Consider the following 21,593-nt stretch of genomic DNA (forward strand, 5'->3'; position numbering starts at 1 on the left):
CACTTTTACTTTTCACTTTCCTGCATTGGAGAAGGAAATGGCAACCCACTCCAGTGTTCTTGCCTGGAGAATCCCAGGGACGGGGGAGCCTGGTGGGCTGCCGTCTATGGGGTTGCACAGAGTTGGACACGACTGAAGTGACTTAGCAGCAGCAGCAAGAGGTTTATCAATTTTATTGATTTTTTTCTAAGAGCCTGCTTTTCATTTCATTGAGTTTCTCTGTTGTTTTTCTGTTTTTAGTTTTTATTGATTTGTGTGCTTTTTTGGGTCCTTTCCACTTCTTACCTTGGGTTTAGTCTGTGCTACCTTTGGTTAAATGCGTCATTAATTTGAGGTCTTTCTCTTTTTTTTCAATACAGGCGTTACACTGTAAATTTCCATCTAAACATTGCTTTAGCTGCATCCTATAAATTTTGTTTTTTATTTTCATTCCATTCCACATACTTTTTCATTTCTCTTGTGATTTGTTCTTTAATGCATGGGTTATTTAGAAGTGTGTTATTTAGGTTTGGTCTACTAATTCTATCATTGTGTTGTTTCTGATATGTTTTTGTTGATTTATGTCGTCTTCATCATGAGTTGTGTTTTCCTGCTTCTTTGCATCATTAATAAGTTTTGATCAGATGGCAGACTTTATGAGTTTCACATTGTTGATTTGCTGGATTTTTTTTTCCTTCAAATATTCTTGAGCTTTAAGTTCCCTGGTGACTCAGATGGTAAAGCGTCTGCCTGCAATGTGGGAGACCTGGGTTTGATCCCTGAGTTGGAAAGATCCCCTGGAAAAGGAAATGGCAAACCACTCCAGTACTCTTGCCTAGAAAATTCCATAGATAGAGGAGCCTGGTGGGCTATAGTCCATGGGGTCACAAAGAGTCAGACACGACTGAGCGACTTCACTTTCACTTGTTTCTTGGAAAGTATTTAATCCTTTTGATGATTATTTCTATGTTGTGTAATGAAAGACCATTCAGCTTTTAATCTAGGGCTAACTTGATGCTGCAATTAAGGCAATGTTCCTTGTATATTATGAGGTGTGTACAGTGTGGGTGTTGTGAATGTGAACTATTTCCTGCCCTTTATGACCTCAGAGAATGGATTTGCCTACTCCTTGCCAGTAACTTTTAGCTTCACTCAGGTTGTTTTTTCACATACATATGCTGAGGAGCACTCAGCTCACATGCAAGGAGAGCCCCCTGCACATCTCCAGGGTGCTTTCACTGCAGCCCTTTCCTTTCTAGTGCTAGCTGCCTTGGCTTTCCTGAATTCTCAACTCTGTCTCTAACTCAGGAAGACCACTGGCTTCTGAGTTTTCCTCTGTGTTCCTGTCTAGAAGCTCTCCAGGCAGTAACATGGGACAATTATAAGCCTCTCCTCATGTATTTCCCTCTCTCAGGGATCATTTTGTGTACTGCTTATTATCTAGTGTTTGAAAATTGTTGTTTTATGTAATTTGGCTTGTTTTGTTGTAGGTGTTTAAAGTGAAGATAACTGGTTAGTGTTACTCCATCGTGGTGGAAAGTGTCTCTTCCTCTTTTTATACATTCTCTTACTTGTAGATATCATCACCTCTGTTCTTACGATTTCAGTTTTGTTTTGGTTTTTTTTTTTGTGGGGGGGAGCTTTTGTGGGCATGGCTCCCAAATCTTTATGTCAGGACTGTTTGCTTAGTTCAGTGCCTGAGTGCCTTCATTCCTGCTAGCTGTTTCCATTTAGCTTTTTTTTTTTTTCTTTTATTTCAAATGTAATACTGTTTCCTTCGAACAACCTCTTTCTTTGTCCCTATTTCTGTTAGCTGAAACATGGATGTCTGAGTCCCAGAGGCTAGAATTTCTTTTAGTCTTCTGGAATACATTTGGTACCTAAGTTCTCTCATTCTTTCCCTCATGGTTTTTATCTTCTTTTTTATACCCTCCCTGCCACACACAGACATCAATTTGTCTAATTCCCAACTTTATAACCTTCCATTTAGGCTACTGCAGCAGCTTCCTAACTGGCTTCCCTGCTTTCTTTTCTCTCTGCAGCAATTCACCCTGCAAATTGCTACCAGAACAGTATTCCCAAAACATCTGTCTGTCACCCAGAAATCACCAGTACCTTGTTTCATAAATTACCAGGTCTTTATCCTCTTATTTCAAGTTCTTGATGGAGCACCCTGGCTGTCTGGTGGTTAGGACTTGGTGCTTTCACTGATGTGAGCCTGGGTTCATCCCTGGTTTCGAAACTTAAGATCCTAGATGCCACATGGCATGGCCAAAAAAAACCAAAAAAGTCCCTGACAATTTGATTGAATCTCACTTTCCAGCATTAACTTCCGTTATTTACTTTTCTGAATCCTTCACCCCACCTCCACAGAGTTCCCCACCATCCTTTGAATATGTCTTACACTTACCTTCCTGTACTTTTACTTGGACTTTTCCCTGTTTCTTTGTGCATTCTTTAGAATATAACTTAAATTTCCTTTTCCTCTTTGATCACCTAAAGCATACCATCCCATAATGATCACTTTCTTTACACTCCTATTTAAATTCTCTACTGTTTCATAGACAGTGAACAATGTTTGGAATTATTAGATACTTGATATGATTTTGTTACTTCTTTCATTCTTTTAAAATATTTTTTTCTTGGAAGATGGGAGGGAGGTTTCAGAGGGAGGGAATATAAGTATACCTGTGGCTGATTCATGTTGATGTATGGCAGAAACCAGCACAATATTGTAAAGTAATTATCATCCAATTAAAAATAAAATTAAAAAAATTTTTTTTATTGATTTTCATCTAAATTATCATTCTTGAAGGAAGAGAGACCATGTTTTGTGTTTCTGTATATTCCTTGTAGGACCATATAATTATGCTTGTTTATAATAAAAATTCATAAATATTTATTGATTTATTTCAGCTTGGAAATATGAAGACAATGTGTGCTGGTTGTTCAGGCACTATAATGAGTTTCTTCCTTCCTTTTAGACATAAAATTTTTTAAAAGTATCTGGTTACCATTGACCTTACAGTATATAGGATCAGCAGAAATGTATATTACTTGACTTATTTGAGAAAGGAGCAGAAAACTTTTTTATCATTTCTTTTTTTTTATTTATGCTCCTTTTATTTAAAACCTCTTTAGTTATTTGAGGCAACTGATCATAGCTTCCATTTTTCAGACCTACTTTCAGATATCATCAAGTATTCACCATTAGTTCTTCAAAGTTGTTCATCGAAAGTTATAGAAACTTTTGACTATTTGTCCTTTCTACCCGTTCAGACCGTACAAGGACTGCTGAAGGCAGTGCAGGTAAGTCTTTTGACTCCTAAGCAGCTCATGAACAAGGTTGCAGTGGAAGTCTGATGTATTTCTTCATAATTACGTATGTATAAGAAATCCTGTTTCCCTTGATTCTAAGACAGAACCTTCTATTAAAAGAGCAGAAGCACTGAGCTAGGGTCTATTTTCCAAGTTTATCCCCTCTTCATAGTACTATTCTCTCTCCTTTGATTCTGTTTCAAGTCAGTGAAGTAATTGAAAGGCTCTTAGGAAATTATTAATTGAAGACAATAGATATAAAGGTATTCACAACTAGTTTCAATTTAGCATTAGTATTAACTCTTCTTATTACTAAGTGCAATAAACATTGCAGCGTGTTTATAAAATGGAACCAAGCTTTCTTAAGCCAAATGGTGACAGTATTGAATAGAAATGTGCTAAGGCTAATAAACAAATTGCTGTTTTTAACACTGATTCTTCCTCTTTCAGCCCCTTCTCAAAGTCAGCATGTCAATAAGAGACTCCTTGATACTTGTCCTTCGGAAAGCCATGTTTGCCAGGTATGTAGCATCCCCTGAGATCCTAGGAAATGACGCTGTCTAATGTTACCTAAAGTCCTCTCTGCAGTCACCTCTAGTACAGCAGTCATGCAAATTTCTAAAGCACGATCGAGATGACAGTACCATCTCCTAAAGGGATTATGAGATGAGTACTGTGGAAAGAATTTGCTACTTTAAGGATAAAATACCAAATTATTGTCACATTGTCCATATTATAGTACACTCATGGGTATTCAGAGGAGCAACTAGTAAGCAGCCAAATGCTATTTCTCCATGTTGTTGAGCTGACAGTTTTTGTTAGTCCTTTCCCAAAAGCGTGTGTGATAGGCCAGCATTGTATGTTGTAGTCTCAGTGAGATGAATGGTTTCTCTGGATGGAGGGTTTACAAGGTGCCAAGCACTGCACTCCTCTATGTAGAAGGGAAGTCTCCTTTAGACTCAGAAAATCAACAATTTCCTTTGTTGTTTAGTACTTATGTTTGAGTTATCAACTCATTGTGCAGCCTCTCAGGACTCTTGTTCTCACTGCCCACAAAGGCTTGTCAGCAGGATAGAGAAGAGTAGAGATGGTGTCATGAGGTTAAGTAGATGAAAACTTCAGCTGAATTCCTGTCCTTCCTAATTGATGTGAACAGCTATGCCTTGTTTAGTATGTTTATTTTGCTCTGTTCTTCATTGTTAATACACATTCTTTTTCTGTATAAAACTAACTGGATTTTTGTGACACAAAAGCTTATTCCTGTGAAATCAGTACTGTTTGGTAACTTCTTCTCTGTCTATTCCTGAGCTAGCCAGCTTGATGCCCGAAAATCTGCAGTTGCTGGGTTTTTACTGCTACTGAAGAACTTCAAAGTTTTAGGCAGCTTGTCGTCTTCTCAGTGCAGCCAGTCTATTGGTGTTAGCCAGGTAAGGACTTTTTTTCACACCAGCTTATCATGTGTGTACTGATGCAGTAGTTGATGATGTAAAGATTTTTTTACTCGGGTTCTGGTTGTACAGATGATCCTGAAACTGAGGATCTGATGATGATAATATCAGCCATCACTTACTGATGGCAAATTTGCTGTATGGTAGCCTCTAGCTTCAAGTTGGCTCTTGAACTGTATGTTGATTGAAATGTGGCTAGTTCAAATTGAGTTGTGCTGTATATATAAAACAACACACTGGATTTTGAAGACTTAGTGTGAGATAAAAGTGTAAAATATATCATAATTTTTTATTTTGATTATGTGTTGAGATAATATTTTGGCTGTGTTGGGCTAAGTAAAATGTTAAAATTAATTTCACCAATTTCTTTTTACTCTTTTGATTTGGCTATTAGAAAACTTAATATTATATATACAGCTTGCATTTGTAATTTGTATTGTGTTTCTAATGGACAACACTGTGCTAGACACTGTTCTGAGTGCTTTACATTTATTTTCTCATTTAACCTTCACAGCAGTTCTCTAGGTAAATACTGTTATTGTCCTCAGTTTTAATAGTTTATTTATTTGCACACCTGATAAAGCCTGTAATCTAAGAAAACAAAGCTTTTTACAATAATATGATAATCTAGGCTTTGCAGCAGTAAAATTGTCATTTAAATTCAGTACTAATATGATTTGTAAATAAGAGACATCTGTATAGCAGTTTCTTTAGGAATCCTTTATTGCTGTTACAACAGCTCACCACTTTTGTTTATAACTTATGCCATAGATTAAATATTAGGAACACTGGATATCATTTATGAATGGTTAATATCCCTATTTTAAATATAAGAAAACTGAGACAGAGAGAGGTTAATAATTTGCCCTAAGTGATATAGCCAGTAAAGTGTAGAACTAGGATTTGACCTCAGAAGGAAATGGCAACCCACTCCAGTGTTCTTGCCTGGAGAATCCCAGGGATGGGGGAGCTGGTGGGCTGCCGTCTATGGGGTCACACAGAGTCGGACACGACTGAAGTGACTTAGCAGCAGCAGCAGCAGTATTAACTACCTCACTAAGATGCCTGAAATAAGGATTAGGGTTCTTGGTCTATAATTGCTGAAATTATTATGTAAATCAAACAGGCAGTATTATTCTTTGTCATGTCCATATCTAAACAAAACTACCTGCCTCTAAACCTCTCAGGAGTTCATGGAACCCTCAGAAGAGCTCAATTCTCAGCCTTTTAAGTAAAATTAAGTTTATTATGACTACTAAATTCTAGTGGCATGAAATAATCTGTGTGCCTTCCTAAGTAGGTGACTTAGGAATATTGTACCACATTGCCAAGGAAAATCTTAAGGAATGAGTAAGTTAATTTTTTTTAAGTGCTTGAAAATTCTTATTCCAAAATAGAATAAGATACTTATCATGGCTTGATAATGATTATAGTGTCTGCCTCAGCCCTGGGTTTTGCCATATGGGGAAAGCTAAATGTAAGGTTCTTTAACTAAAAATACCAGCTCATTTTACTCCTTAATGGAACTATTAATACTTACTCAGGTAAGATCTTCATGAACTGACCTCTCTTCCTTTCAGGTCCATGTGGATATCCATAGCCGTTACAATTCTGTTGCCAATGAGACCTTTTGCCTTGAGATCATGGATAGTTTGAAGAGATGCTTAGGTCAGCAGGCAGATGTTCGACTCATGCTTTATGAGGTAAATCAATAGGGTGAAAGAGATGTAGTACTCAACTCCCCAACTCCACTGATCCTTTTAATTTTAATAATTTTTCTTACCAGAGTACAGTAGATATGCTCTTATTTAGTGCAGTGAGGACTAGTAGTTATTGATGCTTGGCCAAAAATTCATTGAAGGTGAGGAAGCATAAAGAATAGTTGAAACATGTTAAATGTTTTCATTTGAAATATTTAAATGTACTGTTAATTTACCAGCCTTTTGTTTTAAGGAAAAGTTCTTTTGCTTTTGAGTATGAAAAATACTCCAGATTAGTCTTAGTAGAGAAATCTTCTAAATGTGTTTAGTTTTTTCCGTTTTTAGAATTGTCTTACCCCTCCCCCAATCCATCAGAAATCAGTTTTACAGATTTACTTTTATTAAATATTTCCAAAATATTCAACTTAGTTTTCATAAAAACAACTTCTTGGGGTTTTTTGTTTGTGTTTTTAGTGGGTTTTGGGTTTTTTTGGCCATGCTTGCATGCCTTGTGGGATCTTAGTTCCCTGACCAGGGATTGAACACACACACTCAGGAATGAAAGAGCGGAGTTCTAACCGCTGAACTGCTAGGGAATTCCCCCAGACAGCTTGTCATTTTGCTCTTGGTTTCCAACAGTTTACAGAATGTCTTGAGTAGATTACGTAATGACAGTACAATTAGCAAAAAATGAATGGAACAAATATTACTACTGACTTGTAATTAGGATATAATTCAGCCAGTGGAACAAAAGTCTGCAGTCATGGGAGACTGCAGTACAATTTCTAGCATTTAGTATGCTTTGTGCTTCAGCACACATATTTTATAGGATGGAGAACATTAGGTAATCTAGCAGGTAGATTAAGTGCAAGTCATTTCAGAGCACAGCTATACTTTCATTTGGCATTTTTAAAATAGCATTTATTGAGCTACTGTAGTTGCCAAGCACCACACCTGACATTGGATTTTTCAGGTTTATTGTAAAAAATATAGAAAGTATAGAAAAAAAATTTTTTTATTATTACTAGTCCTACCACTCATATGCATACTTACACAAAATTGGAATCATAGATTTCTCTAGCTTTTTATCTCTTAATATTATGCTGTAAGCATTTCCTATTTTATTAAATGTTCTTTGCCACATAATTTTGAATGCTAAAAAGTGCTCTTTATGTATACAGTAATTTATTTAACTTTTTTTTATTTTGGGGGCATTTTTGTGGCTTCCAGTTTTTCACTATGAATATTGTTGTACCACATTGACTGTTTGACAGTAATGTACCACTGTGAATGACCACATTGGCGGGTTAAAGATACAACATTTTCAAGTCTATAGCATATGCTGTCAAGCAGTGAATTTTTTTTTTTAATGATTAAGAATACCTTTGTTTTAACATTTGTGATGAAAAATCGCAGACACTCTTTGCAAATGAGGATTAGAGGGGAAATTTCTCAATTTAATAAAAGGGGTCTATGAATCCTACATCTAATTTAAATAGTGAGAGAACTTAATGCGTTTCTCCTCTGGTCAGGAACAGGATATTTGTTCACAAAACTTCTATTCTACATTGAAGTGAAGGTCTGATCCAATGCAACAAGGCAAGAAAAAGAAATAAAGGCTCATAGATTTGAAAGTATGAAGTAAAGCTGTCTTGATTCACATAGTGTACATAGACCATACCAAAGAGTCTACAAAAAATGATATAGTAAGGTTGTAGAATACAAGATCAGTAACCATGTAATAGTCACTTATAGTTCTGCTTACTAGCAACAAACAGTTCAAAATTGAAAGTAGTATTTATAGTAGATGAAAAATACTTAAGGAGAGGTTCCACAAAGTATATGCAGGATATGTACACTGAAGACCTCAAAATATCACTGAGAGAAATTAAAGAAGAGTTAAGTAATTGGAAAGATACGCAGTGTTCACAGAATAGAATGATCAATATTGTCAATATTTTTAAGTATCAGAAAGATCTGTAAATTGAGTGAAATCCCAGGCTTTTTTGGTAGAAATTAAGAAGTTGATTCTACAAGTTATATGGAATGTAAGCCACCTCTAAGATGAACAGCACAATTGAAAAGTATAAAGTTGGTCAGTAGAGTTTTGACAAAGATCCCAAGGTAATTCAATAGAAAGAGGATAGTCTTTTCAACAAACAATGCTGGAACAATTGTACTGGCTGGGGGGTCCCCAAAGCCACCTCTATTTAAAAATTTCTTTAGGAGTCATAAAACAGAATGTATTTGTTCTCATGGCTAAGATTATAGTTAAGAATACAAAGCAAAAAATAGCACAAGCAAGAGGCTCATAGAGGAAAGTCCTCAGGAAACCAGATTCCTCTTTAAGAACATAAACTATATTGTTTATACAGTTTAGGCACAGTAAGCTTCTCATTGTTTTGGGAGTTTTATATCAGTATAAGAAACTGTTGATCAGCCAGATTCACAGCCACCAGCCAAAGGGCTAACCTTTCCATGGAAGCGGACCTTACCAAGGATAGCAGTCTCAGACTACTAAGTTAACTCCTCTCCACAGTCATCTGTATTAAAAAGAAGAAATCCTCAACCCTTATTTAGCTCCCAATTTAAAAAATTACTTTGTAATGTCTCGTAGTCCTAAATCTGTTAGGATAATGGTATTCATTTATTCATCAAAGACTTAAGTTAGTACTTTTGATTTGTAAAAAACTCTATGTATTATTAACATAAATACCTTTTGTCATACTTGTTGTAAGTACAGGCCAGATTGCCATTTCCTTTTTTTTTTTTTAAATGATAATCACTTTAGAGCTAGAAATTTAGATTTTACAGTTTGGTTGTAATCTTCACCTTTGAGATACCTACTATCTCTTTTGTGTGGAGTCCATATCCTTCCAGTGAATATTTACTAGCATTTTCTTTTATTTTTTTTAATGCTTTTGTTTAACTAAATTCTTCTGCAATTTTTATATTAATATATAAAGACCCAACTCCTCCCAGATTAGCCATTTCTTTTTTCAGGTATAATATATTGCCTCTTTCATGTGTACTGAGTCTTTCTGTTTGTATGCTATGCCTTTATTTTTCTGTAATTTTTGTGCCAGGACCACAGTTGTCTTTTTATTACCATTATACTTTTATAAAATATCCTAATACTTATTAGGGCTGATCATCCTTTGTTTTTTAAAAAAAAATGGGGGGGGGATGTCAATTCTCATTTTCTGTTTCTCACTGGTAGACTGTATAACCTCTTTCTCAGGTTCCAAAAAGAAAAGCCTCCCCAGGATTTTAATCTGAGCAGTTTTAAACTAAGACTGGGAAATTTTGGATGGGAAGAAATGTCATAGTCATTCACATTAGGGTGCTTAGGTCCAGGAGGCACTTTTGAATCACTGGAGAGTAGGGGAGTGCCCTAAAAAGGAAGGCTGCTAATGTATGATAAGAGGAAAAAATGAGGTCTGGGAAAGGGAAAAGTACCCCAAAGCCAGACGAGACCTGATGTCTAACAGTTGTGAGGATTATGGTCAGTTTATAATCCAGTTCTCATTGTCAGAGATCTCACATTAGCGTAGGCCAATAACCTAAACTTTCTGAATTGTTTCTCCCTCTAGCATATACGGCCTCCATCTTTTTTTCAGAGAGCTGAGAATAGGTAAAGAAACACAAAGTTATTTTAAAGTTAAGATTGTGCAAATCACTAGTGACTCTGATAGAGAGCTTATTTGTCCTCTGATTCCTTTTAGGGGTTCTATGATGTCCTTCGAAGGAATTCTCAGCTGGCTAACTCAGTCATGCAAACTCTGCTCTCACAGGTAAATTATATTTTCATGGATATAAGGGAACAGGTACCAAGGCATTAAGTAATTGACCTTTTTAATAATTTTCAAAATATAAAATAATTCCTAACTAGTCACTGGTACATTGTAAACATGCCTAGGGTACATGATGCTATTTCATGTTGTTTTATTTTAATCACTGTTTATCTGTCTACCATATTGCCATTGTCTGACAATTAACCTTCTCAGTTAACATCCTAAGTCAGAAGGACATTTTGTAGAACCATTTATACAAAGGCCATCAGTAGTAGTATCTGTTATGTTTATTTCTGATAAAGAAGAGTGATTTGGAGAAAACAGTAAAATATTGACATTTCTCAAATCTGAGTGACATATTCATGAGTGTCTCTTAGGTTATTTTCTGTATTTCTCAGCTTTTTTAAAAAGCTGCAAATTATGAAATATTTCAAAGGACCATCAAGATGAGAAGAATTTAGCTGAAGAGTTTCTAATGTGAATAAGACCTTTTTACTCTTAGCATTTATTATTAAGCATTTATTTGAATTAGTGAATTCACAAAGTGCAACCATCACCAGTCAATTGAGAACGTTTTATCTTCTCATAAAAAACCACACCGTTTAGCTACCCCCCCTTTAATTTACCCATCCTTCCTCAAACCTTCTACCCCTAAGCAATCATCAGTCTTATTTTTCTCTCTATAGATTTGCCTATTCTGGACATTTCATATAATAGAGTCAAACAATGTGTGGTCTTTTATGACTGACTTCTTGCACTTAACATGATGTTTTCAGGGGTCATCCATATTGTAGGGTGCATCAGTCTTTATTCCTTTTTATGGCTAAGTAATATTTCATTGTATGATATATATATATATATATTTTTTTTAATATATGTTGAGAGAGTTCAAGAGACTATTATGTACTAATAGTAATAACAACAGTACTTAATGTTTAGCACTTACAGAGGGGCAAGCAATTTATGAATGGTATATGGTGGATGATCTCATTTAGTCCTCACAAAACCCTGTGAAATAACTGCTTAGTTCCATTTTATAGATGTATGTTTTAAGGCTCCAAGAGGTTAAGTAATTTAATTTGCCCAAGGTCTCACAGTTAATAAGTGATGGAGCTAGAATTTGAACTCAGATCTGGCTCAAGAGCCGAAGCATGTGTTTCTCCTATTTGGAGTTGATTAAGCTATTTGAATCTTTTAAGTTGATGCTTGTCACCAAATTTGAGAAATGTCCATTCATTATTTCATCAGATTATTTTTTCCTATCCCCTCTTTCTCTCCTTTTCTTCTGGGACTTCAGTGGTATGTATATTGGAATGCCTGATACTGTTCCACAGATCTTGGTTCATTTTTCCTCAATATTTTTACACTGTTTTCTTCAGATTTTATATTTTCTCATAATCTGTCTTCAAGTTTACTTTCTTCTGCCATTTCAGTTCTGTTGTTTTACTCTTGAATGCATGTTAAATTTTATCAGATGTTTTTCTGTATCTATTGAGATGACCATATGATTTTTCTCCTTTAATCTGTTACCGTGATGAATTATATTATTTGATCTTTTAAAAAAACATTGCATTCCTAGAATAAACTCAAATTGATTATATTACCTTTTTTATACACTACTGGGTTTGATTTCCATTTAGGACATACATACATCTGTACAAGAAGGAATGGCCTATAATTTTCATTTTTCATACTGAATTTCTTTGGTTTAGTGTGAGCTTAGTAAAAGGATTGGGGATGTTCCCTCTTATTCTGGTTTTTGTAAAATTTGAAATTTCCTTTATTCCATTTCCCCCCTTACTTGTTTCAAAGTTAAACACTTTCTTTAAACTTTCAGCTATATTGTCTAATGATTTGGACAGTCTTAACTCTAAAATAACCCTATATTTGAAGTCATGTGAATTCTAGCCTCAGCTAACTAACTTATGGTTAGAAAGTCCCTCAGGAGACTTTTCCCCCTTCACCTGAAGTCAGAGGTAGGTAGGTAGGTACATATCCCCTCACTATCTTCCTCCATGTGGTGGATTTATTTTTTAGGTTCATCCACTAAGGATATCTGCTTTTGAGAATTCCAGCTTTCTGTGAAGGTCTCTGATACAATCTCAGATACAATCTCTGATACAATCTAGATATAATCTCTGATACAACCCCGTGGGGACCCTAGGCTCTGTCTTTAATTTCATGATTTCTTTTACTTTCCTTTTATCTTAGCTATCTATTTAATAAATGTATCTATATAAAAATTTTAATGCAGTGTTTTTTATTCTTTACTGCGAGGGTTTCTCTAAACCCTAGCCCACCATTTTGCTGTAAATGGTACTTCTCTTCCCCTCTCGCTCTTCCTCCTTTTTTATGCCGTTGCTTTGTGCTAATTCTGCTAAAGAAGCTCCATTTGGAAGTGGAGAAATGATTGGAAGGTCTTACACTATCAAAAGTTTTTCAGTGGACCTTGGACCTGATCTTATATAAAATTTATATCTTGTTATATTTTATCTTTCAAACTAATGATCAGTCCATCTACATTTGCACATTAACATGGCAAGTTATGACTGAAAGCATAGAGCAGTGCTTCCCAACTCAGGTTAGGATGTGGACCAATAAAATTATATAGACTCCAAAAGTTAAAAAGAGGAAAATGGCAATTAACATTTTTTTTTATGAAAGTATAGTTGATTTGCAGTGTATTTGTTTCTGGTATACAGCAAAGTTATTCAGTTACATATGTATTCTTTTTCATTATGAGTTATTACAGTATATTCAATATAATTCCCTGTGCTATACACTGGGATCTTATTTATCTATTTTATATATAATAGTTTGTTTCTGCTAATCCAAAAGTCCTAATTTATCCTTTCCCCACCCCCTTTCCCTTTTGATAACCATAAGTTTGTTTTCTGGGTCTGTGAATCTATTTCTATTTTGTAAATAAGTTTTATTTGTATCATTTTAAAGATTCCACATATAAGTGATATCATATAGTATTTGTCTTTCTCAGTCGACTTCACTTAATATGGTCATCTCCAGGTCCGTCTGTTTTGCTGTAAATGGCATCATTTGATTCTTTTTTATGGCTGAGTTAACTAACTTTTTTTGAGCTCTGTTATGTGCTAAATAGTATTTGAAGCTCCTTACGTGTGTTAGCACATTTAATCGTATACAAATGTTTATGCTTATATTAATAATATCCTCATTTCACAGATGAGGAACCAAGACATCTACCTTTCTTGAATTAATAAGTAGTGGTACTGGGATTTTAGATTCAGTCAGTCTGACTCTGGAGCCTCTATTCTTAATAACCAAGCTGTACTGAAAGTGCTTGATAGCCTATACAAATTAAGGAACTGGTGTGAGAGAGCATGGTGTTTTATAGGAGAGGTGATGAAGTGGACTAGGAAAGGTGTCAGTCAGTGCACTGCCTGATGCAAGGGCAAAGGAAGGACAGGGTTGAGCCAAAGCAACAGATTTTCCTGCAGTGTTCTTTGGACAGTTGGGAAATAATGTCTTAGAAAGCATTAAACATTAAAGTTGCCATTAGTTTGACCAGTTAAAAAAGTGAAAAGCATTCATGAACTGTGATGTCTTTTTCCTTCCCATACACAGTTGAAACAGTTCTATGAGCCAGAACCTGATGTACTGCCTCCTCTGAAATTAGAAGCTTGTATTCTGACCCAAGGAGATCAGGTCTTTCTACAGGAACCACTGGTGAGCCATTCTTTCCTCCTCCCATAACCATTATTTTTACTCTTAAGTAAAACTACCAGCCCTATTGATATGGTTGAGCTTCAGAAAGAGATGACTTCTCTGTGAAACACCTGGTACTCCCAGTGAATTTTTACTCTTGACTCTTCCCTGACCCATCACCACCTTGGTTCTGGTGGTGAGATATCTGCATATCAACACTTGACTAATAATCAAGGCATCTATCACTTCTCCCAAGGAGCATTTTACCTCCCATTAATGGCTCTTTGATTGCAAGTACTAAACAGATATACTTTAGAATTGGAAGAAGGAGGTTACCCAGAAGCAGGTGAACCCAGGTGATCTGCTTCATTAGTCTGGAGTGTATGATTTAGGCTGAGCTAGAACTGGCATTCTGTTGAACCTTCAGAGAAACTGGGACAGTTGGTTTTCTATTCTTATCTAGCGGGAAGAAAGAAACTGAAACTCCTGAGTGACTTGCAACAGATGTCCTCAGCCTAGGTCAGAGAAGCTATGGTGGTCTCCCAAAGATTCCCTCAACCTAAATCCATATGTTTGGAATAGCCTTTGGGATTCAAAGGTGCTGCTGCTGCTGAGTCACTTCAGTCGTGTCTGACTCTGCATGACCCCATAGACAGTAGCCCACCAGGCTCCCTCGTCCCTGGGATTCTCCAGGCAAGAACACTGGAGTGGGCTGCCATTTCCTTCACCAGTGCATGAAAGTGAAAGTGAAGTTGCTCAGTCATGCCCGACTCAGTGACCCCATGGACTGCAGCCTACCAGGCTCCTCCATCCATGGGATTTTCCAGGCAAAGGTGCTGGAGAGGATTTAATTTCACAACCTGGCTCCTTGGTATTTGTACCAGATCAGAGATAGCACATTTGATGTTACATTCTTAGGTGTCAGCTACTTGTGAAGCCACTGTCTTTGGGAAAGGCCAGAAAACAATGCCTCTGTTCGTTCAATTCTTTTTTTCTGTTTTGTTTTGTTTTGTTTTTAACTCCAGATTGACTTAATTTGTGATGCTAATGAATAACTTTATTTAGCCTTATAGATAAGGATTATTTGTCAGTTATCAACAGTTTGATAGGTTATCCTTTAACAGGAATATTCAGTTATTATATTTTCTTCTACAGGATTATCTGCTATGTTGTATTCAACACTGTTTGGCCTGGTATAAGAGCAGAGTGGTACCATTACAGCAAGAAGAAGAGGAGGAGGAAGAGGGGTTCTACCAATACTTAGATGATATGTTGGAGTCGATTACGAACAGAATGATTAAGAGTGAACTAGAGGACTTCGAACTGGTAATTGCTAAGTCTAAGCTGTGTTGAGTAATGGAGGTTTTTAGTAGCTTATTAATTTTTATCTTGTGTCTTTTAGGACAAATCAGCAGACTTTTCTCAGAGCACTGGTATTGGCATCAAAAATAATATCTGCGCTTCTCTTGTTATGGGAATTTGTGAGGTTCTAATAGAATATAATTTCTTCATAAGTAATTTCAGGTAGGGTATATTGTAACTCTACTTGTAGTTCATTTTGTGTGTGGGAGTGTGTTTTCTTAACACTAACAATAGGCTAGGTATGAACAGACTACAGCGCATGACACTCTTAGATGGACCTCTAGCCTAAGACCAAACTATGTTCTTTCTACCAGGGAACATCCAAGCACATGCCAAACAGGCTCGTGAATTTTGTCTCTCCATCAGGCTTTACTTTATTGAACATTCCCCAGACCTTGAACATAACAACCCCTGATTTTAATAGAGAAATTTTGATTGGTGGTAGTATTGAACTTTCATTCTCTGCAATGACTGATACAAATAAAGGGGGAAAAGAAATGACCCAGATGGGTATTACCTAGGAGTACTGTGTTAATAGTGAAGATCGATTCATTTGTAATATTGGGTCTAAAGTATGACATCTAAAGAAGTATTGTGATTTCCTTATTACTGTCTTGAAAGTAAACCATAATATTCTGATGCCTGTCCTTGGTGGACTCTTTCCTTTTATACAGTAAGACTAAGTTTGAAACAATTCTGAGCTTATTTATGTGTTACAAGAAGCTCTCCGACATCCTTAATGAAAAATCTGGTAAAGGCAAAACAAAAATGGCCAACCGACCAACCGATAGTTTTTTGTCCATGAAATTTGTGTCTGATCTTCTCACAGCTCTTTTCAGGTAAGGTTCTAACACAGGGCTTAAAGACAGACTTAAGGTGAAGGTTAAAAACACCTACTGAGGGTCACTGATATTACCTAGTTTGGATTCACAATTCTTAGCATATATACAGTAAAAAGTAAGTCAACGGGGTTGTAATTTTCTTGAAAGCAGAACACATAGGCATTTAAAGAGATGCTTTGAATTACTAAAGGGAACATCAGAAACAGTGAACTAGTGGATGAAAAGATAGGATAGATTCCAAGAAATCAACCTAAGTAGCATGAAAAGAAGGGAAAGAAAAGCTTGAATTTAAAAAAAAAGGTGGGGGTGACAACAAAAAAAACATTACAGAAAGTTAACTAAGACTGACCTTTAAATTTCATCAGAGTTAAAGGATTGAGGGAAGGGGGAGAAAGGGAGGTAACGCTGAGAATAATATTTGTAGAAAGACAGCCTTGGCAGTGACTCTTGGTGTGGGCTGCCTGGAGTCTGTCTTTTAGAACTGGCTGGGTGCTGTTGTGAACTGTCCTTAGAAAACGTAATTTCAAGTCCCAGTAGCAGGGGAATCTTTCTGTCTCTTTTTTCCTGTCTAGGGACAGTACCCAGAGTCATGAAGAGAGCCTGTCTGTTCTGAGGTCCAGCAATGAGTTCATGCGCTACGCAGTGAATGTGGCTCTGATGAAGGTCCAGCAGCTAAAGGAAACAGGGCATGTGAGTGGCCCTGATGGCCAAAACCCAGAGAAGATCTTTCAGAACCTCTGTGACATAACTCGGTAAGCCCCACACACCCTTAGAGACCTGTTCCACTTGCTGTGGCATCTCCAAGAGAGGAAATCGACGACGGGGGTGGGGAGAGAAAGGTGGTTTGAAGTTGGGTAGGGAGAAAGGTGGTTTGAAGTTCGGCATACCCAAAAGTGGAAGTGCAGTCACTCACTATGTTGGGGTTTTTTCCTAGTCCTGTTTTGGTGTGGATTGTTGGCCACATATAAAATGTTAATCTAATACCAGGAATAAAAAGGGATATTACATAATGACTAAATCATCAAGCAGACAGAACAGTTTTAAATGTATATGTACTTAATAGCACCTAATAACAGCTTCAGAATACTTAAGGCAAAAATGGTAATACTGAAGGAGAAATACACAAATAATAATCTACCTCTCTCAGTAATCAGTAGAATTAAATAGAAAATCAGAAAGGATGTAGAAGACTCGAACAACACTATCATCCAGCTTGACTTTAATCAATATTTATAGAACATTAAATAAGTATTTAAGATAGTGAGGTATTGCCAGAATCAGTGGAACAGATGGTTCAGAACTGATCTACACAAGTATGGTCTTGACTTTTGACAAAGGTGCCAAGGCAATGGAATGGAGAAAGAAAAGTCTTTTCAAACAGGTGTTTCTGGAACAATTGTACAGGAATATGTGAAAAAATGAAATTAAAAGACGCTGTTTGGAAGAAAAGCTATGCCCAACCTAGACAGCATATTAAAAAGCAGAGACATGACTATGCCAATAAAGGTCTGTCTAGTCAAAGCTACGGTTTTTCTAGTAGTCATGTATGGATGTGAGAGCTGAGCTATAAAGAAAGCTGAGTGCCAAAGAATTGATGCTTTTGAATCAATTGATGTGTTGAAGAAGACTCTTGAGAGTCCCTTGGACTGCAAGATCAAACCAGTCCGTCCTAAAGGAAACCAGTCCTGAATATCCATTGGAAGGACTGATGCTGAAGCTGAAACTCCAATACTTTGGCCATCTGATGTGAAGAACTGACTCATTTGAAAAGACCCTGATACTGGGAAAGATTGAAGGCAGGAGGAGAAGGGGAAGACAGGATGTGATGTTTGGATGGCATCACCGACTTGATGGATATGAGTTTGTGCAAGCTCTGGGAGTTGGTGATGGACAGGGAAGCCTGGCATGCTGCAATCCATGGGGTCACAAAGAGTCAGACACGACTGAGCGACTGATGTGAAAAAAAACTGAACTTTGATCCATTTCTCATGTTATAACCAAATATTGAAATGAATCAGAGGCATAAGTATAAAACCAAATATTGTAAAACATCTAGAAGACAGAAAAACCTTTACAACCTTGTTTTAGGTAAAAAATTTCCTAGGTATAATGCCAGAAGCACAATCAATATTTTTTAAAAATTTAACTCTGTTCCTTGAAAAACATTCCTAAGGAAATTTAAAGACAAGCCACAAATTAACAGGAAATATTTGCAAAACACGTGTCTGATGATGGACTGGTAACCAGAGTATATAATGAACTCAAACTTGTTAAGAAAACAATCAAATTGAGAAAATGGATAAAGTGTTTTAACAGATACTTTACCAAATAAGATATAAAGATGGCAAATAAGAACATGAAAGGGTGATCAACATAATTAGTCACTAGGTTAGTGCAAATTAAAATCACAATGAGATATCACTAAACACCTAATTTTTTTTCTTTTAAAAATTTACTTATTTGTTTTAATTGGAGGCTAATTACTTTACAATATTGTGGTGGTTTGCCATACATTCACATGAATCAGCCATGAGTGTACATGTGTTCCCCATCCTGAACCGCCCCCCCCCCCCCCATCCCATCCCTCAGGGTCATCCCAGTGCACCAGCCGTGAGCACCCTGTCTCATGCATCGAACCTGGACTGGCGATCTATTTCACATATGATAATACACATGATTCAATGCTGTTCTCTCAAATCATCCCACCCTTGCCTTCTTCCACAGAGTTCAAAAGTCTGTTCTTTATATCTGTATCTTTTTTGCTGTCTCACATATAGGGTCACTGTTACCATCTTTCTAAATTCCATATATATGCGTTAATATACTGGATTGGTGTTTTTCTTTCTGACTTACTTCACTCTATAATAGGCTCCAGTTTCATCCACCTCATTAGAACTGATTCAAATGCATTCTTTTTAATAGCTGAATAATATTCCATTGTGTATATGTACCACAGCTTTCTTATCCATTTGTCTGCCGATAGACATCTAGGTTGTTTCTTTGTCCTGGCTATTGTAAACAGTGCTGCGATGAACATTGGGGTACACGTGTCTCTTTCAATTCTGGTTTCCTCAATGTAAACACCTATTAAAATGCCTAAAAGTTTAGATTGACTATACCAAAGTGTTGTCATGGATGTGGAAGAATTTAAACTCTTTGTTTTTTGGTTTTTAATGTTTATTTATGTATTTATTTTTGGCTACCCTGGGTCTTCTTGCTGTGCGGGCTTTTCTCTAGTTGAGTGAGCGGGGGCTACTCTAGTTGAGGTACACGGGCTTCTCGTTGCCGTGGCTTCTCATGTTGTAGAGGATGGGCTCTTGAGCACACAGGCTTCAGTAGTTGCAGCTCCGGGCTCTAGAGCACAGGCTCAAGTAGTTAGTTGCTCCACTGTATGTAGAATCTTCTAAGATCAGGGATCAAACCCAGGTCTCCTGATTGGTAGGTGGATTCTTTACCACTAAGCCTCCAGGGATGCCCAGAATTTAAACTCTGATACACTGTTGACATAAATGTAAAATGGTGCAGCCACTTTGGAAAATAATTTGTCAGTTTCTTAAAAAGTTAAGCACACACCTATCTTACGGTACACCCATTCCACTCTTAGGTATTTACCTAAAAGAAATGAAAGCAGATGTTTTTATAAAAGTTTGTATATAGTAGTTTTATCTGTAATAGCAAAATCTGGAAACAACCTAAAGATGATAAATCGGTGACTATGCAATCTGTGGCGTATTCATACCCTGGAATACTGCTCAGCAGTGAAATGCGACAGGCTGCCAGTACGTGCAACAACATAGGTGAACCTCAGAGCTACATGCTGTTAGCAAAGCCGGACTTCAAAAGCTACAGAATGAATGATACCATTCTTATATGATAGTTTGTGAATTGTAAAACCGCTGGGACAGGAAACAGATCGGTGGTTGCCTGGGAAATCAAAGAGAAAGAACTGACTGCAAAGGAGCACATGAGAACTTTTGGGGTGATGGAAATACCTAGATTGAGGGGGATGAGTACACAACTGTGGAAGTGAGTCAGCAGAGCCATACAGTTACAGGATGGGAATTTTACTGTATGTAAATTGTATCTCAGTGAACTTGACTTTAAAAATCACTTTTCCCCAGGGTCTTGCTTTGGAGATACACTTCAATCCCTACCTCAGTGGAAGAGTCGGGAAAGAGAGAGAAAGGAAAGAACATCTCGCTGCTGTGCTTGGAGGGCATACAGAAGATACTCAGTGCCGTGCAGCAGTTCTACCAGCCCAAGTGTTATCAGTTTCTCAAGGCTCTGGGTGGGCATTTCAGTTTTGATAACTTGGCTCGATCTGAGTTTCTCTTTCTCAACCAAACCTCTCAATTCCAGTTGTTAGCCCAGCAGAGGACACCTGCGAAGAGTCCCAGTGTGGCTAAGGAGTGACATCTAGTGGATTCAGAATCGGCACTTACTGGATTCCATTTAACCACAGATGGGACTGGGAAACTGAATATAGCCTTAAGAAGCTGCTGAATGTTAGGAATATAATTAAAGCTGCCTCCAGGCTTTTTTGGCCTCCTAAAATTTTAGCTTGGCAAAAAACAAAAACCAAGCCCCTTTCAAAGCAGATAGCGTTCTTTTCCTTTTCCTAGATGCCACAGATAAGGAGGAAGAAGAGGAGGAAGTCAGTGTCAGTGAGAGAGCAGCTTTCCAGATCCGTCAGTTTCAGGTGAGACACCTAGGAGACTGCTGTGAGGGTCCTCAGAAAGGGACTGTTACCAGGCCAGCTGGGAACAGGCAGACCGTCCACAAGTAGGACAGCAGTTTTTCCTGGGTCATCATTCAAGCAACTTGACAGCTCTGAGAATGAAAGGTAATGCATTTAAAAGCATCATTCAAGGAAGGGTGTGTGTCAAGCCACCCCAATCTACAGCACTCATTGCCTCTAAGAATCACTGAGCTGATATTATACAAAGAGCTGGCCAGGAGCCCACTCGTGCAGGGAGTGTAACTTGGCTTTGTCTGTCAGATGGTTCTAACCACTAGCTGTCACGTATCAGGATCTTTTATCCCAGAGGATTTCTTTAATGTTCCTATCATGTGCCAGGAACTGTTCAGGTGCTGAAGTTCTAGCAAGAAATAAGAGACAAAACCCTACCCTCACAGAGCTTACATAGTGGGAAGAGACTGACGGACCAAAGACAGTGTTTTGGGTGGTGAGAGAGGAACAGAGAAAAAGGAAATGGACAGTGTGTAGGGAATGCCAGTGCTGGGGTATGGTCTAGCCCTCAGGTCAGTGAATGGGCCTCAGGAAGTTGTGAACCACCCAGACCTGGGTGCACTGGAATTCCGTGGCGATCAGTGGTTGAGACACAGCACTTTCATTGGGCCCGTGTTCTGTCCCTTGTTAGGGAACTAAGATCCCACAAGCTGTGTGGTGCAGCCTAAAATAAACAAAACTGGGTGCACAGTTCATTCCTAATGTACACGTGGCAGGGG

At 37.3% G+C, this 21,593-nt stretch overlaps 1 protein-coding gene across 3 annotated transcripts in view; it reads left to right on the top strand.

The window, feature by feature from the left end:
• The window catches only part of FANCI (Fanconi anemia, complementation group I), a 64,213-nt gene that overhangs the window by 31,115 nt on the left and 11,505 nt on the right, over window positions 1-21,593 (top strand). For all 3 annotated transcript variants that reach the window (XM_010841026.1, XM_010841024.1, XM_010841025.1), the window contains exons 15-26: window positions 3,158-3,288; window positions 3,748-3,818; window positions 4,610-4,724; window positions 6,326-6,448; window positions 10,171-10,239; window positions 13,840-13,941; window positions 15,076-15,246; window positions 15,323-15,444; window positions 15,957-16,121; window positions 16,697-16,876; window positions 20,246-20,412; window positions 20,747-20,823. In XM_010841026.1, coding sequence (XP_010839328.1) covers window positions 3,158-3,288; window positions 3,748-3,818; window positions 4,610-4,724; window positions 6,326-6,448; window positions 10,171-10,239; window positions 13,840-13,941; window positions 15,076-15,246; window positions 15,323-15,444; window positions 15,957-16,121; window positions 16,697-16,876; window positions 20,246-20,412; window positions 20,747-20,823 — 1,493 coding nt within the window. The remainder of the gene's footprint in view (window positions 1-3,157; window positions 3,289-3,747; window positions 3,819-4,609; window positions 4,725-6,325; window positions 6,449-10,170; window positions 10,240-13,839; window positions 13,942-15,075; window positions 15,247-15,322; window positions 15,445-15,956; window positions 16,122-16,696; window positions 16,877-20,245; window positions 20,413-20,746; window positions 20,824-21,593) is intronic.

Source organism: Bison bison, unplaced genomic scaffold (genome assembly GCF_000754665.1).
Source record: "Bison bison bison isolate TAMUID 2011002044 unplaced genomic scaffold, Bison_UMD1.0 scf7180017864155, whole genome shotgun sequence".
NCBI classification, from domain to species: Eukaryota; Metazoa; Chordata; class Mammalia; order Artiodactyla; family Bovidae; genus Bison; species Bison bison.